Raw genomic sequence first — 26,681 nt, 5'->3', positions numbered from 1 at the left:
CCACAAGCAAAGGGAAAAAGGGGAGAGGAGGGCGCATAGATGCGACAAGGAATACAACGCTGCTGCTATGAAAGTGAAATGTGTTTAAGTATGATCAAGGGTGTTTTAATTATGCCGATTCCATTGAAAAGCGTTTCTTAAAAAGGGAAGCAATTGAAACTCTTGTTTGCAACAGTGGGACTAATGATTACACCCTAGATCAGAGATGCAGGCAAGAGTGTGCAAAGCGGTATTGAATGTCACCATCTGTGCATGTGTCACTGTCGGTCACCTCAAATTTCTCTCGACCTGTGTGCAGCTACTTTCATTCATAGGCTAGGTTGTAGCAACCTCATGATGGGTATAGAGAACATGTCAATGTTACATTGGAATGGAATTTGAATGACAGCCATCCAATATGCTGTAACAGAAATAACGCCATGCTCATAAAAAAAAATAAAAAAAAAATCGAATTGTCCTCCCTCATCTTAAAGCGGCACCGACCACCACTGTTTTGACCACCCCAACGCTGCAGGCCTGCAGCAGCCCAAATTCCTGGCTGAAATAACAGTGTGTGATGTAAATGGGTCAGGTCTATGACTGAGGCCTTGGAGACCAGTCCTGCTGCAGGCCACTCTGGCTGCAGAGTGCTCAGAGGGGCTACAGGGAAATGGAAAGTGTGTCACTCGGGACTGATAAAATTAACCACCAGAATGGTGACGTTCACATTTTTCATTAGAGGGCCCGGTTAGAATGCATCTCTCATGTCATACTTGCACAGTCTTACACAACTGGGGTCTATTCAGAAAGATGCAACGTTCAGTACGTGAAGATAGAAATAAGATGTATGGAGCTGGAATTATTCCCTATTCTGCATGACAGACAGTCATGACAGACATGATGTTAGATCCCCTTGGCCCCTACCATCTCCCTTTCCATGGCCGTTTGAACTTTCAACTATGACCTCTCACCTGATTCCCAGGCAGACCAGCAGCTGGAACTTGCCCTCCTTTCCGATGTTCCGTGGTGAAGCGTTGATGGCGTTGGCATAGTGACACAGCGAGTCACATAGTTCTGTTGACTCCAGCAAGTCACCCATCTGATCCGCAGTCTCCATGGAAACCACCACTTTCTCTGTGTGTGTGTGTGTGTAGGTAGGTAAAACAGAAGGACAGGGACCATGGAAATAGTGACTAATCATACACTAGAACGCTAGAAATTCCATTTCTATGACAAGATGATGCCGTTTACTGGGGGTACTAGGTGAATTATGCTGTGCTGCACTAACACACTGAATAATGAAACGTTTAACTTGTAAAATGAGCCACTAGATGGAGACAAATTACATTACTACACAACACATATTCTGTGCCCACACACACACACTTACCCACAAAGTCCCATATGAACACACTCCTTTGAAATAGGCGCGAGGACTTAAAGCCGTGGAGGAGGAACTGTTCCAGGGAGCGCACCAGCCCCCCCTCTCCACAGAGCAGAGCAGTCAGGTTCCCCCTCTGAAAGGAGAGGAGAGGTTCAATGAGTCGCTAACTTGTAGAATATGGTTCTGGTTATACAGTTACAATGGTAGAGTTTAAAGAGCGACTGAAAAAAAAAAAAAAAGAATAAACGGCCTGTGGCAGCCATACGAGTCAGAATCATTTATTCTAGTGTCAAAATTTACTACAAATAAATAAAATAAATATGATAATTTTGGACATATAGCCAGGTCTCTTCCAAAACTGAGATTTGTGAGATTAGGGGGAAAAAAGGGTATGTCACGGAATGAAGGGTACGTAACCGTTTTCCTTCGGTTGGGTGATCGTCAATTCAGAGCACATCTGCACAAGACACATTCGTAATTCCCAGGACACTGACCATGGTAAATTTGGTTTGACTTTGGATATCCCTATTTGGCTAGTTAGGGGCAATCAGTTGTCCCATTTATGTTGTGTAATATATTGACAGTCCCACATATAGGCCATCCAAAGTCAAACCAACTTTGCCATGGTTGCACACCCGCCAGCTGAAGCCAATTGGCGAAATAAGTTGGCTATCTTGCTAGCTAGCTTACTTCCAGACACAAGACCTGGTTAGACTGTTTCAAGTTATCTAGAAGGGTGCGTGACTAACTGTATACTGTTTTTGCTGAGTGAATATACAAATGCTTCCCATGTGTGAACACACACACACAAAGCCCACCTTCAAGACACAAATCTCATTCTCAGTTGCATTTCCTAATGAGGATGATTGAAAGCGAGGCTAAATCAGTAAGTTCAGCCCCCCTTTAAAGATGCTACATCGCTTTTTAAGCTGGACACAACAGAACACTCAGACTGCGGAAGCAATCCCTCTGAAGTTTCTTCAGAAACCTTCCATCCGCATTCATTCAGTTGTCCTTACAAATTAAGCATTATTGTCTTGCCTACAGTGTTGTACAATTGTTGGACTGCAGTGTGGAGGAGTTGAATTATGGTTGCCAAGGTGACAAACCTAAGCCCAGGGCGATATTATCTAGTACACTTCAGTTCCAGAGAAGGCTCTCAAAGCAACACGATTCAGCTTTCCCTCCAGGTTCCAACAGTCTAAGATGAAATTAAAAACCAAATTCATAGCACTTGCTGTGACGGAATCTCCCAAAGCAGTGAGTGGTTTCTTGGAAGCTCTTATACATAATATAATTTCATGGATTCTAATTTTCAATTCACTGAGGGGCTATGTGAATCTTCATGGCGCCTCTGCTACGCCAAGGAAAGGTCCATTTATTAAAGCTGATTGGTCGATGAATTATCCTGGGGGGAGGGGTTAAGTGGTAACTGATAAAACAGTGAGCTACTGTCTCCACAGGGCTGAGGTTTTTAAGGGGAGTTCAGACTAGGGATTTTAAAGATGTCAGAGCAGGCTTCTAAAAGGAAAGGTCAGAACAGGCTTTTAAAGGGGAGGTCAGGGCAGGCCATAGACCAGAGAAAAAAAGCCAGTCTGCCTTTAAACTGTGGGAGATTCTGCCTTGCAGAGTGACGGTTATGAATCGTGCTGATGATAACCTCTAGACACACAGAGACTCAGATCCTGACACACACAAACAGCAGCAGACAAAGGCTGAGAGGCTAAAGTCTCCTCTGCTCCCTCTATTTTCTGTATTTGGAATCTCTCACACACAGCCTACCTCCTGCTCTGCTTTGTGGAAGTGCTTGACAAGGTTGTTCACTGCCTCCCTCGTATCCTCCTGCACCTGGACAGAGGAGAGCTCTGAATGGAGGAGAGAGATGGCGGGAAGGAGAGAGGTAGAATGGGAGAGAGGAATTTAGACGTGAAGATGGACAATGGCATGAAAGACGATAAGGGGAGGAAAGATGGAGCATTAAAAGAAAGGTATAGCAATGAATTACAGAAAATGTACATTTACTCATGACCATAAGAAAGATATTACGCTTAATAGTTAATATGAAAAGTGTAATATCTGTTTTTTTACATTCCCCTTCATAAGATTCCAGGTTTAAACTGTTACCAGGTGTAGATGCTCAGTAAATCTTGACCCTCAGTGTGTGTCCATACATACTGTTGCTGCGGCCCAGAGACCCCAGACTCCCCGTGCGTCCGCTCTGTGGGGGCGAGCCCTGCTCTGGGGGAGTCCCCGTCCACCTCCCAGAATCATCCTCTCCTCCGGGCGACACCAGCTGACCAATCAGCACCCTCTCCAGGCTTCCGTCACCCACACCCTTCCCCAGCCAGCGGCCGCACGGGAACCTGGGAGGAGAGCGCAGGTAGAGATAAGGGGGTGAGAGGTTATATGTGAAACAGGGCAAAGGAGCAGTCAATTTTAAATTTGTTAATTCAGAATTTTGAGGCAGGATCATGTTCATTTGGGACCAAACAGAAGGACAACCTGGGCTTGTCTAATCCGAAACACAAATGTTCCTTTCCTGTTGCAGACGGTTTTAAAGTGGTTTTCCGTTGTGTGCCCTAATAAACAACTTGTGTGAGTACAGAAATTAGAGCAACACTTTAACTAACTTGGTTAACAACAACAAAAAGTGCAGTGCAAAGCAGGTTTAACAGAAGAAACACCGTATGTGTTTGTTACCTGTAGGTGTGTCCAGTGATCTCATTGTGCACAATTACACAGTCCACCAGACACTTAGCCAGCAGGCCAGAGTTCTCCTGCCCCAACTGCAGGGTGCTCAGTCTGCCCAGGTTCTGACACTAACACACACACACAGAGAGACAGACTAGAATAAGAACAGAGTGTGCCAGCGTGCGTGCGTGTGTGCGTGTGTGTGTGTGTGTGTCTGTTCGATGGTGTCACGAATCCCATCGAAGGTGGCTCCCCTGCCTGCTCGGGCGGCGCTCGGCGGTCGTCGTCACCGACCTACTAGCCGCCGCTGATCCTTTTTTCCTTTTCGTTTGGTATGTCTTATTGTTTGCACCTGTCCCTCATTTGGTTTTTTGATTTTGGTTATTTAAGCCTGGTTAGCCCGCCCAGTGTTGTGCGGGATTATTTTACGTCAGGTTGTATTTTATCGTTGGATGTGCTGGCGATTTATTACTTGTTATTAATTGCATGCTGTGCACCTGTTTTGGGCACTTGGCAATTTACCCACGCCGTTTGTGTTGGCGTTGATCGTGTTAGTTTTTTTGTTCAAAATAAACACGAAGTTCTGTACCTCTGCGCCTGACTCCTACCACCACTCCTAGCAACACTCTGACAGATGGAGAATTCCTAAGGAGTAGCTTCCATCCACTCCACCCAGCCCAGGGAAACAATGGGACTGAGCAGCTCACCTGGAAGAAGATCTCCTGTGTGTTCTTGGGAATCTGCCTGACCCCGGAGTCACCCAGCTCGCCAGAAACACACACCCAGGGGTTGGACATTGTCATGGCAATGCTCAGCTTCTTCATGGGCGTTATGACAACACGGTACGGAATGCCTGAAGGGACAAGAGACGAGAACATTTACATTTTAGTCATTTAGCAGATGCCCTTGTCCAGAGCGACTTACAGGTAGCGAACACCTTTCACATTTCAGTGCAATATTAGATGTTTATGGACTGTTAAAAAGGTTGCTTTAGTTTAAACCAGCTAAGAATGTTTAGATCCCAGAACATTTCTGGTACGTTAATGGTAATGTTCCTCTATCCAAGATGAGTGTTAAGACCATTCCTTAAAAACGTACCAGGAACGTTCTCAGAACTGCAGGGGGATGCTGACTAATATGAAGATAATAGAATGATATTGCAGAAACATTAACTAACGTTAGAACATTCTCTCATACAACCAAATAGGAATTAGGAACCCAATGACATAATAAAACTCCCTGTAGGCTATTTTTAAAATCACACTCAAGTTGTGGTCTGATAATGATGGGGTCCCTGATTAGCCTTAGTACCAATCTCTTTAGTGAACATTCCATTCCTTGCCACTCGTCATTGCCACAGAGACTGGCCTTATGCAGCCGGATTTACGGCGCAGTTGCTGATTGGTGGTTGGAAACAACATTAATAGTTTGTAAGATTGTTGTTCTTAATGTCTTCACTGTTCCCTTCTTGCTAAATTCATGCATCTCCACTGGCCTCTCTCTCACTCTTCTATCCTCTCCCTATTCCTCATACAGCTCCTGAACCAGTAGCCTAGCCCAATGTGTCCCAGAAGTAGAAACATCGTTTGGTCACTTATTTTGAGAAAGAAAATAGATAATTATCCACATACACACACACACACACACACAACTCTTGCTCGCTGTACATACAGTAAAATAGTCTACAGCATTCACAATGAACAGGCAGGGAAGTTTAAAGAAAAGCTCTCGCCATTCAATGTGATCCCATTGGCTGGTGGTAAAAATGCAATAAACAGGAATCCTCTGTTCTCCCAGCGCATAATGTTAATGTTTCCAATGAAATGTATTGTCAGAATGCCCAATGTTAATGTTTCCAATGAAATGTTTGAATTCATTTAGGAAACGTTCTATCAGTCTAATTTGCATAAACATTGTGATTGGATGATAGCTGTGCGGGTTATCGAATCAGGATCAAATCCTCTGATCTCATTAAGAATGTTCATGTTTGAAGATTGCCAAAGATACTGGCCTTTTTAGCAATGACAAGGAGTGGCATGTTAGCGAAATAGACTGGTACCCAGGCTAATCCCTGATGAATTTGCTGTCACGAAAGGCTCCCCCGCCCCAAAAAGTCTGAAAACCCCTGCATTAGTGCACCAAAAAATAAATGAACATTTCTCATTGGACAATCTCAGGTACTTCTTCCGTTTGGTGCCTAATGAACACAGCCCTGTTGAATCTCCCAGACTTACTGATGGAGGTGAATTTGCGTGTGAAGCAGAGGTAGTCTACAGTGTTGAGCGACAGCAGGTGGAACAGAAACTGCTCCCTCTCCTCCTCACAGAGCAGGAATGCATAAGGCTTATACAGCTGCCTGTAAGGAGAGGACAGAGGTTAACACACACACACACACACACACACACACACACACACACAAAGCATGCATCTGAAGAGTCATCGGTCTGTTACCCTTTTCACATTATTGTGCCGACCCCAACAGTGCCAGCTCAGATATTTTCTTTTCACATTGTACTTTCCAGCACGGTTCTAGAGACTATCCTGGATGTGCAACCAAGCCAGCTCAGTACAGCATGGCTCTGCTCTGCTCAGCACAGCTTGCCTCTGCTCTGCTCAGTACAGCTTGGCTCAGCACAGTACAGCTTGGCTCAGCACAGTACAGCTTGGCTCAGCACAGTACAGCTCAGTACAGCTTGGCTCTGCTCTGCTCAGCACGGCTCGGCACAGCTCAGCACAGCTCAGTACAGCTTGGCTCTGCTCAGCTCAGCACAGCTCAGTACAGCTTGGCTCTGCTCAGCTCAGCACAGCTTGGCTCTGCTCAGCTCAGTACAGCTTGGCTCTGCTCAGCTCAGTACAGCTTGGCTCTGCTCAGCTCAGTACAGCTTGGCTCTGCTCAGCACAGCTTGGCTCTGCTCAGCACTGCTCAGCACAGCTTGGCTCTGCTCAGCACAGCTTGGCTCTGCTCAGCACAGCTTGGCTCTGCTCAGCACAGCTTGGCTCTGCTCAGCACAGTAGTGTGAAGAGGGTATACGTGATATGGGTGTGTACCTAATCAGGTCATGGTTAGCCAGCAGCAGTTTGAGGTGTTGTGAGAGCAGTTTCTTCTCCAGGGCCAGATGAATCCAGGCCCGGGCCTGACCCACTTCACTGAGACCCCCACTCATGGTCTGGACAAACCTGAGGTGGTAAAACACATTCTAAGGTTTTCAAAGAGAGCAGTTTGTTGGATTGGGTTGCGCTGTCCTTTAGGAAAGCTGCCGTGGTTTCAAAACTCCCTGTAATTGACCATAGTTACTGTAATTTTCTGAAATGTTGGTTATTAAGAGGTAATTTTGGAAATCTATGGACACATGGTCCTTTATACTTTCAAGTATATTTTTTTCATATTCTTTGTGTCCATTACTTTCTAGTAGATAGACCATGTGGTTCAAGAGAAAATAGCCTTCATGATAAAGAACATGTAATCAACAATGACATAATTTCCAATGAAATCCGCAACTTACAACCATAGATTTTTTCCACAACATTTAAAACACAATATTGACATAGTAAAATAAATAAAAATGTTCAAATATTTCATTGTGAAACCCTTATATTAAAAACAGCAACAGTGATGGTTACATTTAAGATCATGTTTTACAGCTTTGTAAATCCACACATTACCTCATATCCTGTACAAAGGAGCCCTTCGGCGGTGGAAGCCCCTCCTCCAGCCTCCTGCTGTCCGACCCATTGGACACTGTAACCAGGAAGAGCGTGATTGGCAGATGTGATCCCTTCACAGAGCATACCTAGCAGACAAACTACTGTATTATCTGGTTAATGACGGGTGATGCTAGCAGACCACACCAATAAAATAATACCAGATGGATATTACTGTACAACCTTCCTAATATCTAGTCTGGTCCAACATCTGTTTGTGCTGTATATCTAATTCCGATGATCATTGTCATCACAAACAGATCTGGGATCAGATTAGTATGCATCTACTTTGACCTGGAGACTCGGCATTTGAAGGTGACTCCATCTTCTCCTCGTTGGCCTGGTAGTGGAGCAGGTGGGACCACAGAGCCGACCTCCCCTGGACGGTACAAACACAAATCAACAGCTTCTCACAACATTTTAGGGAAACAGATTTTTTTAAGTGTATTCCAGCGTGCAGATTGCCAATTGAAACCACCAAACTTCCCGGAGACAAAGAAAAGTCATTATTAGGATGATTATTGCTAATTTGCATGTCTGTTTGAATACTGGGCTTCAGTGCACTCAGAAAGTATTCCTTTGACCCCCCCCTCACACAATATCCCATAATGACAAAAGTATGGGGGTCATTGTCCTGTTGGAAAGTAAATCTTCGCCCCAGTCTAAGGTCATTTGCACTGAAGCAGGTTCTCATCAAGGATTTGCCTACATTCATTGTTCCCTCTATCCTTAACCATCTCCCAGTCGCTGCTGATGAAAAGCATCCCCATAGCATGATGCTGCCACCACCATGCTTCATGGTAGGGATGGTGTTAAGACGGATGATGAGCTGTGCCTTGTTCTCTCTAGACATAGTACTTTGCATTCAGGCCAAAGAGTTACCTTTTGTCTCATCAGACTACAGAATATTTTGCATTATACTCAGTCTTTCACATGCCTTTTCTAAACTCCAGGCGTGCGGTCATGTGCCTTTTTCTCAGGAGTGGCTTCCGTCTGGCCACTCTCCCATTAAGCCCAGAGTGGTGAAGTACTGTAGAGACTTGTCCTTCTGGCAGGTTCTCCCATCTCAGCCAAGGAACTCTGTAGATCTGTCAGAGTGGTCATTGGATTCTTGGTCAACGCTGTAGTTCTGTCAGAGTGGTCATTGGGTTCCTGGACACCTCCCTGACCAAGGTCCTTCTTGCCTGGTAGCTCAGTTTGGTCGGACGGCCAGCTCTAGGCAGAGTCTGGGTAGTTCCATATATTTTTTAAATTTCCTAATGATGGAGACCACTGTGCTCTTGGAAACTTCTCACACTCTAGAAATTGTTTTATACCCGTCCCCAGATATATGCCTCATTACAATTCCATCTCAGAGATCTACAGACATGCACTGTCAACTGTGGGACCTTACATAGGCAGGTATGTGTTTTTCATGTTCAAACAATAGAATTGGCCACAGTTGGACTCGAAATTAAGTTATAGTGACATCAAGGATGATCAAAGGAAATTGGATGCACCCAAGCGCAATTTGGTGTGTCATGGCAAAGGAGTGTGAATTTATTTTCAATCAATTTGGAACATTTCGAAAAATATGTTTTCACTTTGCCATTATGGGGTTTTGTGCCAAGATAGGTGAGAAAAAAAATGATTTAATCCATTTTGAATTCAGGCTGTAATGTGGCTGTAATGTGGAATAAGTCAAGGGGTATGAATACTTTTTGGCGGCCGTCTGCCTGCCCGTCCATGTGACTAACCTGTTTGAGCTGTAGCCCATGGCCCCAGGTCCTCTCCAGCAGCTCACAGAGGCTGTGGATCAGTCTGTTCTCCTGCAGGCCTGTAATATTGGCCTCGCCCTGCCCCAGCTCCACACTCTCCTTGCCCATCCTTTCCATCAGCATACGCCTGGTCTGCACCACACAGATACACACAATCAGGGTTACATCATAATTCTAATCTTAGGCTGCGTCCCTATTCTAACACCCTTCTCCTGAAGTGTGCACTTGCACACACTCAGCAATGGATTTCAGGATTTTATATCCATGACGAGGAGGAGTGTGCAAGGGCATAGACGGCTTGGCTGACAATGTCACAAAAATAAAGTAATCAGCAGGGCCGGAAGCTGTGCAGTACGATTCTGGACGGTCAGATAGTTAGCAACAATGACAAGATGCTGCCAAGTGGGGAATTCTAGGTGGCTTGTTTCAGCTAGTTGTATTTTGTTATTGATACCCTGTCTTGTTTAGAGGTGTTTTGACTGATTTCATGTCAATGCTAACATGGCTAATTCGCTAGCTAGCTAACCAACCACTTTAACGTATTTGAGAGACAACAAGTGCTCATTGTGGAAATGTTTTTGTTTTAAATAAACATTTGGAGAGGAAATCGTTCACAGGTTGCCAACCCAGTGTGTTTTGCTCCATAGTTGGGCACGTGTCAGTTGTTGCTAAACAACCAGCCAGTCTATACTTCAGAAGTGTGGACAATTGGGACACACTTCTTAAAATCTTCCATTGACGTCAATGCAGGCTTCTTGCAAGGGACAGAATTAAAGCTGAAATCCGTAGCTGTGAAAAATTGCCAAGTCCGTTTCCGATATTACAACAGCAAAGATGTTACTTCAAACAACGAAACTGTTATTATAATTTTTTTTTTTTTATCAGTGATTATATATATATATATATATATAAAGTGTTCGATAGACAGATAGATATAAAAAAATGTTTTACCTCTCCTCCACTTTTAGAAACAATACAAAAACAACTACGAATGCGCCTGGGGTGACCAGCGGCCTGTTTCACCTAATGCGGATCCACTTCAGCTTTAAGCACATGCAACTTAAGTGAGGAGGACTTGGCCCTTATTGAATGTAGTCTTGATTTATGTTATTTCAAGAAGTGGATTTTTTGGATACAGATGCCCTGCACACAGGCACACTGCATTTATTACGAGTCGCAACACAAACCAGGGTTTCCCAAAGTTGGTCCTGGGGCTCCCCTGGGTCAGAGTACAAACCAGGGTTTCCCAAAGTTGGTCCTGGGGCTCCCCTGGGTCAGAGTACAAACCAGGGTTTCCCAAAGTTGGTCCTGGGGCTCCCCTGGGTCAGAGTACAAACCAGGGTTTCCCAAAGTTGGTCCTGGGGCTCCCCTGGGTCAGAGTACAAACCAGGGTTTCCCAAAGTTGGTCCTGGGGCTCCCCTGGGTCAGAGTACAAACCAGGGTTTCCCAAAGTTGGTCCTGGGGCTCCCCTGGGTCAGAGTACAAACCAGGGTTTCCCAAAGTTGGTCCTGGGGCTCCCCTGGGTCAGAGTACAAACCAGGGTTTCCCAAAGTTGGTCCTGGGGCTCCCCTGGGTCAGAGTACGTGAGCTGAGTCGCTCCATGTCCTTTTCTACAGCGCTGCTAAAAAACACGGCATGTGCACAGGCAAAAAATATATAGGAACTCCCGCTTCAAATTCACGCCGTTCATTAAAAATCACAATTTAACCACCACCCATCTATTTTTTGCGAGTACTTGGACCTACCAATAGTTTATGTATTGATACCATATGGATTTTAATGAAAAGCATTTGAATAAACATGAAAAGGTGAATGTAACAAGCAAAAATAATTTCAAAATAGGCTACGTCATTAAAACAGCATTTAAACACTAAATAGGTCAGGAGCCTAAGGAGGAACGAAAATGAATTATTTAGGTTATATTATTTCAAGGCTATAGCCTACAAAGAAACATTTGCGAGTGCGACACTAGGCTGGTAGGGACATATAGCTCATTTAAACATGTTGTTGTATAAAATCCTTAGTCTATAAATTGCGCATATAGCCTGTGACTTAGAATGAAATACAAATTAAACAAAAAAAAAAAAGACTTATTAGTGCCTTTGAATTCATTTTTAGAAACAGGAGTTTGGCCAGTCTGTGGATTCAGGCTCATGTGATGGTGCCTGGAGAGCAGGCCATCAGCAGATCGTATCCTGTCCACACCTGCAGAGCCACTGGGGATGCTAAACACCTTTTGACCACTCTTTTCTTTTTCCTATAGGTAGGCCTAAAGGTTTTTAGGCAAAATAACCCAATCAAAACAGAAAGCTCCTTGAACATCGTCCTTTACTTGTGGATGTTTAATGTAGCCAGTGTCTAACTACCATATCCCACGTGTAGAAGCTAATAGTTTAGCACCATAACAGCAGGTAGAATCCAGTCTGTAATCTAATAGTTTAGCACCATAACAGCAGGTAGAATCCAGTCTGTAATGTAATAGTTTAGCACCATAACAGCAGGTAGAATCCAGTCTGTAATCTAATAGTTTAGCCCCATAACAGCAGGTAGAATCCAGTTTGTAATCTAATAGTTTAGCACCATAATAGCAGGTAGAATCCAGTCTGTAATCTAATAGTTTAGCACCATAATAGCAGGTAGAATCCAGTCTAATCTAATAGTTTAGCCCCATAACAGCAGGTAGAATCCAGTCTGTAATCTAATAGTTTAGCCCCATAACAGCAGGTAGAATCCAGTCTGTAATGTAATAGTTTAGCACCTTAACAGCAGGTAGGATCCAGTCTAATGTAATAGTTTAGCACCTTAACAGCAGGTAGGATCCAGTCTGTAATGTAATAGTTTAGCACCATAACAGCAGGTAGCATCCAGTCTGTAATCTAATAGTTTAGCACCTTAACAGCAGGTAGCATCCAAGCCTTATGTTTCGAACACACCGACAGCGTTATTTCCTTTTGGGCCACCAGAATTATTCATTTCCAATGAAACGCTGCGTCTCCCTCGCAACAATGCGTTGCAGAGGCAGTTGCAATACGTTCGGTGTGGTGCATACTGTTAGCAGTTGATGTTATTCTTCAATAACACAGACCCCAAAGCAAATCAGGGGGAGGAAAATAGGTTTATTCCAAGAGGACATATCATGCAGGGAGGTAGATGGTCATGCTCCCCTGCCCTCAGTGATGCTCTCAACAGAACAAAGAAACAGGATGTCATTTATAACCCCCCACCCTAGCCTGTGGCTGACCAATTAGAAGTCCTTGCAGTTCAACTGGGCCAATTGCCAAATAACAAGTATGCTGCTCCAGACTCAGACCAATGAAAACATAGCACACCAAGCTATGAGTTTAGGGCCGACATTCTTAACAGATGTTGAACTGAAAAACAACCGTTTCCATTGATCGTTAATTCTAGTCCTCTCCGTTGCCTATTTATCTTCAACATATTCTTACAATACGTTGGATTTATAGAACGTATAGGTCAAACTGTATTCGTAGACGGCTTGACAGAAATGGTAGCAGAAGGAGAATGTTGAATACATATCCAGATGATGCTGCGTACTATTTTGTGCAAAATCTCAGTTGGTGTGTTCGAAACCTTACACATAACAGTGGACACTACATCACCGCACTCCCTCTCTTGGTCCTCATCTTGATTTAACACCTGTATGTTGTATAAGTTTCTTTATGAAAATATTTAGCTTCCTCCATGACAGTAGCTACAGCAAGGGGCAACAAATGCATGCTGGGGCAGGGATGCCCTGAGCACTACTGGAGCGGGTGAGAAGACAGACGCTCCAGCATTTGGGAATCTCGCTGCAGTCAAATTGAGCACGCGCCGCTCACATACTCTGCCCTGGGTGCACGTTTTGGTTTTTGCCCTAAACACTACACGTCTGTTTCAAATAACCAACTCATCATCAAGCTTTGATTATTTGAATCGGCTGTGTAGTGTTTAGGGCAAAAACCAAGCCATGCAGCCAGTGGGGGACCCAGGGCAGACTGAATCCCTGCACTAAACTACAGGTAATACACACCTTGACACTGCTTCCATCTTGAGGACAGAATAACAGCACCCACACATTGGTTACCTCTGAAATGGCATCCTTTTCCCTACATAGTGCACTACTGAGGCTTGAGGCAAAAGTGGTACACTATATAGGGAAAAGGGTGCCAATTTGGGACACAGACAACCATTCGATTTTTAATATGCTGTCTTTACAATCCAGTAAGGGATGGGTTGCCAACTGGCGATTGACACGAAAATAAAAGTGTTAACAGGTGAGATTGACTTCATCACTACTTGTAGAGTTCGGCCCCGAATTTAGGCTGGCCTCCCCGAAAAAAAGAAGAAGTGCCCCTGAACAGCTGAATAAGTCCAAAACATCACAAAATGTCGTCATAATATCTGCACAAACTCTACTGGCTGGGAAGCATTCGGATGCCTTGAGGAGACCCCTTACCTTCACACGACACTCCCTCAGCAGCCCCTCCACGAACCCACGCTGGGTTTGAGTGACAGCTGAGGGGGAGGGGTCAAGCAGCTTAGACTGGCATAGGCTCCTCCTCCCCGGAGAGAACTTCTATTGGATGAACACAGAGAACAACAGCCAATACTAAAAAGTTGATTCTGAAAACAGCCAATAACTCCTTTCCTGGCCTAGCCCCTACCCATCCTGGGTTTATAGATCAGACTGAAACAGAGAGGCACTACCTGGACTTGTTCAATAAGGCACATTTTCTTTTTCCCCGTTACAAATCGTTGTTTTAGAAATGTTTTCCATTGTGTGCCCTTATGAACACAGCCCAGAAGGCAGAATGGTGTTCACGCAAAGAAAGGTAAAGGCATTACAATATTGTTTACACCAGGTATGGGAAACGGGCTAGAGGTAGATTTTGGACTACATAACTTAAGCAGGAATTTACCTCTCTCTGGTCATTGTCCAGTCCTGAGGTGGTCTCAGTGGTCACTGGTCTCTTATGGATGTAACGACTTGACCACCTGCACACAGATACAATGTACTGTGTGTGTTTGTGTAGATCATTTGTGTGTGTAGGTAATTGTTGTGTACGTGTGTGTATATATGGGCGTGTGTTACTTACTTGTTGGTGTGGTGTCCCTGTGCCAGTACATCAGCCTGTAGCCTGGGGAAGCAGCCCTGTTGGTGTCGGCCCTGGCCAATCCTCATGTCCAACAGGTGGGGGTGGATGGCCGTGTGGTCAGCCTTAAGCAGCCTGCGCTCCATGGCCTGGACTGGGAACCAGAGGACAATAGAGGTGGGGGATGTGAGTGGGGCCTACTGGAGAAGGCTGTAGGAGAGGCAGCCTCTAGTAACCTTTTCACACTAGTGTGCTGACCCAAGCTATACTCTGCTGCCTGATATATTCCTGTCACAGAGGCAATTCCATGATAACGGAATTACGCCGATTACCCATTGTCATTTGCAGGAACTATGGTGGATATGTAACCAGGCCAGCGCTGTAATAATAGCCATTTAGCAGAGTCCGTTATCCAAAGCAACTTATATTCATGTATTTTTGTATGGGGTTGCCCCAGCGGGAATCAAACCCACAATCCAGGCATTGCAAGTGCCATGCTCTACCAACTGAGCCATACAGGACTCTGCTCAATAGTGTATTTTCTACATCATGTTCATTTCTAAATTCTCATTCCTCTGTAGTCCGACATCGAAGGACCATTTGAATAAGCCTCCTTTCAAATCCAGAGTTGTAGATACAACGTCATACTGCATGTCTAATCTGGAAAGCTCTTTGTGCAGAAACAAGGTCATGTGTTGTTGTCGTGATGTGGAAGTGAATCCCTATCTGGTTTGCTTTCAAAGCCCACATTGCTGGGAAACACAGAGTGAGAGAAACGATTAAAACAGAGACCCAGAGAGAGACTGAAGCAGATTTAGTGGTGCAGTCTCTGCAGAGCGCTTGGCAGAACTTCAAAGCTGAGAGTTGAGGGTCTCATTATAGGGACACAATGTACTGGTTTCTTCCTCATGTGCTACTTTTCCTCCACCCCCATCCTCCACTCATCTAGTATTCCCCATCCCCCTCTAGTATTCCCCATCCCCCTCTAGTATTCCCCATCCCCCTCTAGTATTGCCCATCCTCCCCCCCTCTAGTATTCCCCATCCCCCTCTAGTATTCCCCATCCCCCTCTAGTATTCCCCATCCCCCTCTAGTATTCCCCATCCCCCCCTCTAGTATTGCCCATCCTCCCCCCCTCTAGTATTCCCCATCCTCCCCCCCTCTCTAGTATTCCCCATCCTCCCCCCCTCTCTAGTATTCCCCATCCTCCCCCCCTCTCTAGTATTCCCCATCCTCCCCCCCTCTCTAGTATTCCCCATCCTCCCCCCCTCTCTAGTATTCCCCATCCTCCCCCCTCTCTAGTATTCCCCATCCTCCCCCCCTCTCTAGTATTCCCCATCCTCCCCCCCTCTCTAGTATTCCCCATCCCCCCCTCTAGTATTGCCCATCCTCCCCCCCTCTCTAGTATTCCCCATCCTCCCCCCCTCTCTAGTATTCCCCATCCTCCCCCCCTCTCTAGTATTCCCCATCCTCCCCCCCTCTCTAGTATTCCCCATCCTCCCCCCCTCTCTAGTATTCCCCATCCTCCCCCCCTCTCTAGTATTCCCCATCCTCCCCCCCCTCTAGTATTCCCCCATCCTCCCCCCCCTCTAGTATTCCCCCATCCTCCCCCCCTCTAGCATTCCCCCTCTAGCATTCCCCCATCCTCCCCCCTCTAGTATTCCCCCATCCTCCCCCCTCTAGTATTCCCCCATCCCCCCCCTCTAGTATTCCCCCATCCTCCCCCTCTAGTATTCCCCATCCTCTCCCCCCTCTAGTATTCCCCATCCCCCCCAGTATTCCCCATCCTCCCCCCCCAGTATTCCCCATCCTCCCCCCCCCCCCCCCTAGTATTCCCCATCCTCCCCCCCCCCCCCCCCCCTAGTATTCCCCATCCTCCCCCCCCCTAGTATTCCCCATCCTCCCCCCCCCCAGTATTCCCCATCCTCCCCCCCCTAGTATTCCCCATCCTCCCCCCCCCCAGTATTCCCCATCCTCCCCCCCCCTAGTATTCCCCATCCTCCCCCCCCCCAGTATTCCCCATCCTCCCCCCCCTAGTATTCCCCATCCTCCTCCCCCCCTAGTATTCCCCATTCTCCCCCCCTAGTATTCCCCATCCTCCCCCCCAGTATTCCCCATCCTCCCCCCCTCTAGTATTCCCCATCCTCCCCCCCCCCCCAGTATTCCCCATCCCCCCCCCCCCTAGTATTCCCCATCCTCCCCCCCTCCTAGTATTCCCCATCCTCCCCCCCCCTAGTATTCCCCATCCTCCACCCCTCCTAGTATTCCCCATCCTCCACCCCTCCTCTAGTATTCCCCATCCTCCACCCCTCCTCTAGTATTCCCCATCCTCCCCCCCTCCTCTAGTATTCCCCATCCTCCCCCCCTCCTCTAGTATTCCCCATCCTCCCCCCCTCCTCTAGTATTCCCCATCCTCCCCCCCTCCTCTAGTATTCCCCATCCTCCCCCCCTCCTCTAGTATTCCCCATCCTCCCCCCCTCCTCTAGTATTCCCCATCCTCCCCCCCTCCTCTAGTATTCCCCATCCCCCCTCCTCTAGTATTCCCCATCCTCCCCCCCTCCTCTAGTATTCCCCATCCTCCCCCCCCTCCTCTAGTATTCCCCATCCTCCCCCCCTCCTCTAGTATTCCCCATCCTCCCCCCCCTCCTCTAGTATTCCCCCATCCTCCCCCCCTCCTCTAGTATTCCCCCTCCTCCCCCCCTCCTCTAGTATTCCCCCTCCTCCCCCCCTCCTCTAGTATTCCCCCTCCTCCCCCCCTCCTCTAGTATTCCCCCTCCTCCCCCCCTCCTCTAGTATTCCCCCTCCTCCCCCCCCTCCTCTAGTATTCCCCCTCCTCCCCCCCTCCTCTAGTATTCCCCCTCCTCCCCCCCTCCTCTAGTATTCCCCCATCCTCCCCCCCTCCTCTAGTATTCCCCATCCTCCCCCCCTCCTCTAGTATTCCCCATCCTCCACCCCTCCTCTAGTATTCCCCATCCTCCACCCCTCCTCTAGTATTCCCCATCCTCCACCCCTCCTCTAGTATTCCCCATCCTCCACCCCTCCTCTAGTATTCCCCATCCTCCACCCCTCCTCTAGTATTCCCCATCCTCCACCCCTCCTCTAGTATTCCCCATCCTCCACCCCTCCTCTAGTATTCCCCATCCTCCACCCCTCCTCTAGTATTCCCCATCCTCCACCCCTCCTCTAGTATTCCCCATCCTCCACCCCTCCTCTAGTATTCCCCATCCTCCACCCCTCCTCTAGTATTCCCCATCCTCCACCCCTCCTCTAGTATTCCCCATCCTCCACCCCTCCTCTAGTATTCCCCATCCTCCACCCCTCCTCTAGTATTCCCCATCCTCCACCCCTCCTCTAGTATTCCCCATCCTCCACCCCTCCTCTAGTATTCCCCATCCTCCACCCCTCCTCTAGTATTCCCCATCCTCCACCCCTCCTCTAGTATTCCCCATCCTCCACCCCTCCTCTAGTATTCCCATCCTCCACCCCTCCTCTAGTATTCCCCATCCTCCACCCCTCCTCTAGTATTCCCCATCCTCCACCCCTCCTCTAGTATTCCCCATCCTCCACCCCTCCTCTAGTATTCCCCATCCTCCACCCCTCCTCTAGTATTCCCCATCCTCCACCCCTCCTCTAGTATTCCCCATCCTCCACCCCTCCTCTAGTATTCCCCATCCTCCACCCCTCCTCTAGTATTCCCCATCCTCCACCCCTCCTCTAGTATTCCCCATCCTCCACCCCTCCTCTAGTATTCCCCATCCTCCACCCCTCCTCTAGTATTCCCCATCCTCCACCCCTCCTCTAGTATTCCCCATCCTCCACCCCTCCTCTAGTATCCCCATCCTCCACCCCTCCTCTAGTATTCCCCATCCTCCACCCCTCCTCTAGTATTCCCCATCCCCTCCTCTAGTATTCCCCATCCTCCACCCCTCCTCTAGTATTCCCCATCCTCCACCCCTCCTCTAGTATTCCCCATCCTCCACCCCTCCTCTAGTATTCCCCATCCTCCACCCCTCCTCTAGTATTCCCCATCCCCCTCTAGTATTCCCATCCTCCACCCCTCCTCTAGTATTCCCCATCCTCCACCCCTCCTCTAGTATTCCCCATCCTCCACCACCTCCTCTAGGTATTCCCAATCCTCCACCCCTCCTCTAGTATTCCCCATCCTCCAACCCTCTCTAGTATTCCCCATCCTCTCAACCCCTCCTCTAGTATTCCCCAATCCTCCACCCCTCCTCTAGTATTCCCCATCCTCCACCCCCCCTCTAGTATTCCCCAGTACTCCACCCCTCCTCTAGTATTCCCATCCTCCACCCCTCCTCTAGTATTCCCCATCCTCCACCCCTCCTCTAGTATTCCCCATCCTCCACCCCTCCTCTAGTATTCCCCCTCCTCCACCCCTCCTCTAGTATTCCCCATTCCTCCACCCCTCCTCTAGTATGTCCCCACTCTCCACCCCCCTCCCTCTAGTATTCCCCATCCTCCACCCCCTCCTCTAGTATTCCACCATCCTCCACCCCCTCCTCTCGTATTCCCATCCTCCACCCCTCCTCTTAGATATGCCCCATCCTCCACCCCCTCCTCTAGTATTCCCCATCCTCCACCCCTCCTCTAGTACCCCAATCCTCCACCCCTCCTTCTAGTATTCCCCATCCTCCACCTCCTCTCGTAATTCCCCATCCTCCACCCCTCTAGTATTCCCCATCCTCCACCCCTCTAGTATTTTCCCCATCCTCCACCCCTCTAGTATTCCCATCCTCCACCCCTCTAGTATTCCCCATCCTCCACCCCTCTAGTATTCCCCATCCTCCACCCCTCTAGTATTCCCCATCCTCCACCCCTCTAGTATTCCCCATCCTCCCCCCCTCTAGTATTCCCCATCCTCCCCCCCTCTAGTATTCCCCATCCTCCACCCCTCTAGTATTCCCCATCCTCCACCCCTCTAGTATTCCCCATCCTCCACCCCTCTAGTATTCCCCATCCTCCACCCCTCTAGTATTCCCCATCCTCCACCCCTCTAGTATTCCCCATCCCCCCCCATCCTCCACAGCAAGACCCCCAAACATACATAGTATTTGACAAAAACAGAATTTCAGTATTTTTTGCTCAGAAAATGTGGGGGCCGAATAGAATCACCCATAGGCCACTTATTGGAGAACCCTGCTCTATGCTTTGGACAAAGGACAAACAGAACATGTTCATCAGGCAACAAACCCCCCCAAAAAAGTGGCCTGAAACAGTGATCTAAACTTGTCCAAGAAGAAGCACTCATTGTGGTGTACTGTTGCAAAAGCTTTTTAAAATATTTTTTATTCTGTCGTGTTCCCTAACAACCGCATGCAGTAATAATGGGAAATATTGAATGAGTACTACTGTAGCACCCCTGAATCCAGTTTCCCCTGAACCCACCTGACTCATGGAGCACTGTGCACTTCCTGTAGTGACGGTTGCCAGGATCGTCCTCGAACGTGTTGTATAGGCGCTCCCTCTCCAAGCGCTTGTCGAACATGCGCTGCAGTGGCTCCCGGTCTGCCCAGCGAGACAATACCTTGCTGTCTACGAACGATGAAAACATGGCCGTCTCCAGGAACCGAGACAGGAAGTGTAGGTGTGTGGCAGGCTGCGCCGACAGGAAAGAGCCCTGGGGATAGAAAAACACACAAGTACACAAAATGTTAACACTTCACTTAAAATCACTAACAGTGGTAGAATACTGCTTGTATCCTAAATAACAGCTTCCTGTCCATGTATGTAGGATTACTGACTGAAGGAGTAGGCTATGGATAGGAGAGTCTATGGTATTCATTCAGTGAATGATTGTTGATGGATCTTCATTACCTTATCAAAGTTGCTCGTTCCCTCACGGTTGCACAGCCAGGACTCCAGGTCGGGAGCGCTGTGGATCACAAACTCTTCGTACCTCCCGAACATGGAGGTGAAACGCCCCGCGAACACCTCCCTCAGCTGCACGTTCATCTTGGCTGCCTTCAGCTCCTCCTCTTCCTCCTCGAACGCCCGTCCCAGCGTCTTCCCTCCCGCCATCCCCCCTCCTCCACACCTCCTGGCCAGTGCTTGCAGTCGTTCCAGCACGGCCAACTCCTCCCCTCCCAGGTTCCCATTGCGCCGGTCTTCCATCAGGTCCTCCAGGACTAGGCTGCTGAGGCAGGGGGGAGCGGCAGGGGCGGGCATGGTGGTTGTAGCACCCCCGTATGGCTGGAGGCCGAAGCGCAGCAGAACCTCGTTCAGCTCCTGGATGAGCTCCAGCTGGTCTGGGAAGAGGGGCAGGTCCTCGGGTGGATCCACGCAGTGGTTGTCAATATCCACGAAGCACAGATTGGCCTGGAGAGGGGGATGGGATGGCAACAGTAAACTTAAAAATCTGTTTATCATGATCAAATAAGGGATCTTTCCCAAAGTGTGCACATGCATACTCCCCATCATGGATTTAGCAGTTAAGGATTGGCTGGAGGGAGTTTCCATCATTGCTAAATCCCAGACAGGGAGTGTGCAAGTGCATACTTTGGGAGAAGGCTGCGGAATCAGAACCCTTGTTAAAATGTTCAGAAAGGGAACACACAGACCCATCCTGGCAGAGTGGCACAAGCAACTCTTCTTCATGTAGATCATTCAGACTGTAGAGGTTATTACCACTGATAGGATTAGGGCCAAGTATGCAAACATCCCATTAAGATCAGAGAGATTCAACTATGCTCGTTGACGTTACACCACAATTAGCGCAGATACTGACATATTAGCATATGAAGCATTAGCAAACTATTGCTGTTATCACTTACAAAGGGGAGATAGGAAAACTGCAAAAGGTTAAACAGCAAAGCTACAATACATCACAGGAGGTTGGTGGCACCTTAATTGGGGAGGACAGGCTTGTGGTAATGGCTGGAGCGGAATGTTATCAAATACATGGTTTGATGTCATTCGCTCCGCCATTATTATGAGCCTTCCTACACTCAGAAGCCTCTGCTGCCTCCCCCACATTTTTTTAGTGGCCCTCCTCCTGACAGTGGGGAGAAAGATTTATGTTTTAAAGTTAATTTCCTGCAATTCAACACATTATGCCATGTGGCGTAGACACACTGGGTGCGTCGCAGTTCAGATCTCCCGAAGTGTGCACTTGTTCACTCCCTTCATGGTTTTTAAAGAAAAATGACTGGTGTATGGAAACTCCCTCTGGCCCACGACAACACCAATCCAATGCTTTTACAATTGTGAGGGGTAGTGAAGGAAAATACATTTCAGGCACGAAGAGAGATTATTGGGATGCACCCTCTGTACCCATCCAGGTCCATTAAAAAGGTTAGTCAAGCAGTGGTACAGTTGTGGATAGTAAACTTTTATTTTTTTACCATAGAGCTCCTATAAGTCACAACCCTGAAGCAGACACACTAGAGTGCTGCGTTGCACACACATTGAGGCAATTGTTCAACCTAGCCTCACTTTTTAGGGCCCGCAACTGTACTGAAAGTGCAACTGTCATCTGTAAGGTGTGGTGTAATAAAGTGAGTGGCCCAGCTGTCAGTGGAATTTAGTGGCCTTATGGGTAGAGTATCTGCCTTGAGATTAGAAGGTTGGGCGTTCAATCTCTGTTCAAGTCAAACCAAAGACAAAAAAATGGGTCCGGTGTCTCTCTGCTTGGCACTCAGCAAGATGGATCGACAGTTAAGGCCCTGCGACAAACTAGGGGCCTGTCCAGGGGGTGTACTTGTACATCAAGTTGCCTCAAGTTACAGAAACAGGGGACAGTCTCCTGCAATATGGGCCATCCTGGCTCGAACAAGGCTTACTTAAGCAGTTAAGTATGCAGCAGCCGCCCCAACACCATGACCTTCTGACAAGTAGTGCACTGCCCCAGGGGAGTATGGGAGATGTAGTGAGTGAGCAGCTGCAGTGATGTGTATTGCTCTCACGCCATCTACACCGTTTGTCCGCAACTCCTACCTTCAAATCCCTCTTCCCCAGATCAGTCTCTTCCTACATTGCATCTCTCCTTTAACCTTTCCCCTCTCAAAATGCCCCCTCTATGGCCCATCTCGCTTGGCAAGTACTAGATGTACATATCCTGGTCCCATAGGTCTTTGTGCTGTATAACCAACGCTGTCCATTGCAGTTGGCTATACAGCCAAACAGATCTGGGACGATCACCTCATTCACAGACACACGTTTTTTTATAAATGCAAAAACAGTCCGAAAAATGAGTCGACCTCTGGAGAGAAGCCGAGCAGGCACTAGCCTGGCACATAGAACTATGTCAGAGACTGACACCAAATCCCATTCAACAGCATTGACAGTGGGCTCTGCTTAAGTTTGTTTTTAACCCCATGTGATGACTGATTCACACAGACTACCGTTTGTTTACAATTCTACTTTAAAGGCCTACTCCTCAACTTGAAAAACAACAAGACAGTGATATTCTTTAAGAATGGGCATGAACAATGGGTATCATTCATTTAAGTTGTCAAACATAACAAATAATGTGCCTTTAAAGGGCGATATGATTCAAATGCATCACTGCTCCTCTTCTCATAGGAAAGGCAACAGACCCTCTATGATAAACCACCCCCCCCCCCCCCTCGCAGTATGGTGACCCAATTCACCATGACAAAATCTAAGAACATTCCACTGTGACGCATCAGCTAAATTCCGTTAAAACAAATCTGTGCCGTTTAAAAAGCCTTCGGATAAGGATACAGATATTTTTTTTTATTATTCAACCCTGCTGGAAGGATGGAACTACAAGGAGGGGATTGTATAAAAATACATTTCCAATAGGACACGCTCTCGATGCGTTCTGCCATATGCATCGCTACCTACCATGTTATCCTTATCCTCTCAAAACCCCAGAAATAAAGTGGGCAGTCCTTAAACCCTGTTAATTATTCACGTTGTCCGATTTCTCTGGAAATGTGATGTTCGGTGCCTTCCTCCTCCCACCGTCGCCCACGGCTCAGCGCTCTCCTTCTACTGGTGTATTTATGGGCCAACTCTACCACTTCAAAGAAAACTCCTGACCTGTATCCTAAATGGCACCCTATTCCCCTACATAAAGCCCTATGGGTCCTGGTCAAAAGTAGTGCACTATATTGGGAATAGGACCCCATTTGGGATGCAAACCTAGCAAAACGCTTATACAGCATGGTGTGATTTGGGGATTTGGGGAGAAGTGTAGATCGCCTGAGGAGATGTGTGAATCTCTATATTTCATCAGCACCAGAGAGCAGGGGGATGTTAATATACAACCAGAATAGGATTAATTAGTACAGGCACTGCAAGAATGCAGCAATTGTTACAATGCTCTTTCACTGTCTGTTACAATGCGTACTGGAATGCCTGTTGTTAGAATGACTGACAGTGTACATTAGACTGCTGGAAAGCTTGTTGGAATGTTTTGCAAGGTCAGTGAATTCCTGTCAAAATGTGTATCACAATGCCTACTGGGAAGCTACAGAGAACGTGAACTAAAATGCTTCTAATTCCATGTGGTAAAGCCAATTAAAATGGGATTCAATAGTAGATTTAAAACTCACTGGGTATGTGGATTCAGCAACCTCCCATTCTTAGAGAAATAGGAACTTAGGAATGAGTGGCAACATTGTTTGTCCTACTGCATCGCAAGTGCAATACATTAATCACTCCTTCTTGGTCAGGTGGTTATTAAAGAAGAGAATGTGTTCACAATAAGTCAACTGGTTAAATAAAGTTATTTTGAGGATAAAAGTGTTTAAAAAAAGGCCTCCATTACATGGCTACAGTCCCAAACACAGATGACCATGTACATGCCATTCTAATACTGTACCTCATTGGACAGATCCAGAGTGGAGCGTTGGGCACCGTCCCTCCTCTGGATACCCATGAGGAAGGGCACTGGTGCATCCAGGAGGTGGTGCAGGGGAGCAGGCAGGATGGGCAGGTAGATATGCTGCCACTGGAATGGGAACAGCAGGGTGGTGATGCCCTCTGCCACAGTCATCAACCGCTGGTAGTCTGAGACAGAGATGGAAAGACGGAGGGAATTGGACCTCGGTGTACTAATGTGTTGTATTGTTGTTAAGTTGTTGTCGTCAACCTTTCGATAGTATGGAGACAGAGACGGAGGGGAGATTTTAAATTGTTGTTGATTTGAGGAATTTGACCCTGGTGGTACTCATATCATGGATACATGTGTTGCGGTGAAGTTTTAGTTGTGATTAGGTTGTACACTCACCACCATGGACTAGTGGCGGGTGTCCAAGCCCCAGTCCTCCCGTACCCCCAACACTACACGCTGTTGTAGCGCCAGACAAACTCACCTGGGGCTTGTTTATTAGTTGAATCAGGTGAGTTTGTCTGGGGCTACATCAACGTGTGCTGTTCGGGGTACAACTCCAGTACCGATTTAATACTTTAAAGTGCATGATGGGAATTGAACATGTACACACTTTAGAGTGAAGGTTAGAAGAAAAAAAAAGAAGAAAAAAAACCTAGGTTGTTGATCTTTCAGCAAACGCTGCCTGGTCCTTTGGTCCTCACCTTGTGAGTAAAGCAGGACCTGGGTCTCCAGTAGCACAGAGGTGAGCAGTCTCACCAGGTTCTCCACCCCCAGCAGAGAGAAGGCCTCTCCCAGTGGGTAGTCCCCCAGCGGGAGCTCCTCTGGGCCGGGCTGCTGGCACACGATGGGCCCCTGGACCCCGTGGAACCGGAGCGACCGACCAGGCGGCGGTGCGGGCACCTCATACAGGATGTTGTGGATGTAGCTCTCTAGGGGCAGCGGTGGGGCGGCGTGCGATGTCACCGCCTGGTGCAGCTGGGACAGGAAGTGGCGGGCGGCGAGGAGGAAGGGGAGGGGCGTCAGGAGGCAGAGGGCCTTGGAGACATACAGGGTGTCCCGGGCCGGCTGGAAGGAGCCCGATGTGCAGCCCAAACAAGCCATCAGGGGACGCTCTGCCAGAGAAGGAGCATCCGACTCGTCCAGGCTGCTCACCAGAGAGTCCATGCTGGATGTGGAGGGGGAGGAGGCAGAGGAGGTAGAGCGGGATGAAGAAGAGGTGGAGTGATGCTCCACGTGGTGCATCTGATGGAGGGTCTGCATCGCCGCGGTGATCTGGGCGCTCGTCACCTCCTCGTAGTACATGTGCACAAAGCCGTAGGAGTGTGTGCCGTCATCCCGAGCGACCGTGAAGGAGTGGAAGCGGGAGTCACGGCTGTCCGCCTGACTACGGAACGACAGGCCCCGCGGCATGCAGAGCTGGGGAAAGAGAGAGATGATGAGGAGTGAGTATCGAGAGAGATGGAGACAGAGACGAAGGGAGGAGGAGAGAGGGGAAGGTGATACGTGAGAAATTTTTTTAAAGATGAGTGAGGGGAAGGAGGATGAAGAGGTGGTGGGGGAGAGATATGGACAGAATAGTTGGGATGTTTTAGAGGACATAGCAGAGGAACAAAGGAGAAAAGGTGGAGAGAGGTAGGAGGAGGGGAAGAGGGAAAATACAGAAAGAATGACAGTGTCAACTGCCTTCAATAACATGTTCTTATATCAAACACACAAGGAATTATGGACAGGGATGAGGGATCAAATCATTCTGAAGAGCGTCCATTCTGACAAATAACATTGAAGACTAGCGGTTTAAAAAAAAGAAAGAGGGCCCTTATTCGCCTCCCGAGTGGCGCAGCGGTCTCAGGCACTGCATCACAGTACTTGAGGTGTCACTACAGACCCAAATTCGATCCCGGACTGTCGCAGCCGGCCGCGACCGGGAGACCAATGAGGCGGCACACAAGTTGTGTAAAAGTTGTTAAAATAAAGAACAAAGGGGTCTTATTTGTGGAGAGAGTCAGAGCTGAGTGTGGCTCCATGAAAAGGTGCTCGATCCATCTGTTACAAAGTACTTCAGTGTCTGTGCTCACAACAGGCTTTAGCTTCATGAAAAACTAACATTTGTTTATTGGTTCATTTAAAATTAAATGCTGTCGAGTTCCTGCCTAGTGCTTTCATTATCCAGACAAGAATGTGCTATTTAACAACTTATTTTATTATTGAAATTCCATACATTTTGAAGGATACTAATGTTTCAAAAATGCTTCTTA

The 26,681-nt window shown here is 47.7% G+C and overlaps 1 protein-coding gene across 1 annotated transcript in view; it reads right to left on the bottom strand.

Annotated features, from left to right (window-relative positions):
• LOC115192816 (DENN domain-containing protein 5B) overlaps positions 1 to 26,681 on the bottom strand; it is a 43,814-nt gene that overhangs the window by 5,094 nt on the left and 12,039 nt on the right. Inside the window, exons 3-20 of the mRNA XM_029751689.1 lie at positions 25,128 to 25,842; positions 24,415 to 24,602; positions 20,442 to 20,942; positions 20,013 to 20,244; positions 14,610 to 14,760; positions 14,433 to 14,508; positions 13,970 to 14,089; positions 9,493 to 9,645; positions 8,051 to 8,135; positions 7,718 to 7,793; positions 7,103 to 7,231; positions 6,289 to 6,410; positions 4,762 to 4,907; positions 4,064 to 4,182; positions 3,539 to 3,726; positions 3,146 to 3,228; positions 1,370 to 1,496; positions 951 to 1,113 (exon numbers count right to left, since the gene is read on the bottom strand). Coding sequence (XP_029607549.1) covers positions 951 to 1,113; positions 1,370 to 1,496; positions 3,146 to 3,228; positions 3,539 to 3,726; positions 4,064 to 4,182; positions 4,762 to 4,907; positions 6,289 to 6,410; positions 7,103 to 7,231; positions 7,718 to 7,793; positions 8,051 to 8,135; positions 9,493 to 9,645; positions 13,970 to 14,089; positions 14,433 to 14,508; positions 14,610 to 14,760; positions 20,013 to 20,244; positions 20,442 to 20,942; positions 24,415 to 24,602; positions 25,128 to 25,842 — 3,374 coding nt within the window. The remainder of the gene's footprint in view (positions 1 to 950; positions 1,114 to 1,369; positions 1,497 to 3,145; positions 3,229 to 3,538; positions 3,727 to 4,063; positions 4,183 to 4,761; positions 4,908 to 6,288; positions 6,411 to 7,102; positions 7,232 to 7,717; positions 7,794 to 8,050; positions 8,136 to 9,492; positions 9,646 to 13,969; positions 14,090 to 14,432; positions 14,509 to 14,609; positions 14,761 to 20,012; positions 20,245 to 20,441; positions 20,943 to 24,414; positions 24,603 to 25,127; positions 25,843 to 26,681) is intronic.

Source organism: Salmo trutta, chromosome 4 (assembly GCF_901001165.1).
Source record: "Salmo trutta chromosome 4, fSalTru1.1, whole genome shotgun sequence".
Lineage (NCBI taxonomy): Eukaryota > Metazoa > Chordata > Actinopteri > Salmoniformes > Salmonidae > Salmo > Salmo trutta.
Note: the sequence above shows the minus strand (reverse complement) of the source record. Positions and strands in the feature narration are given on the sequence as shown.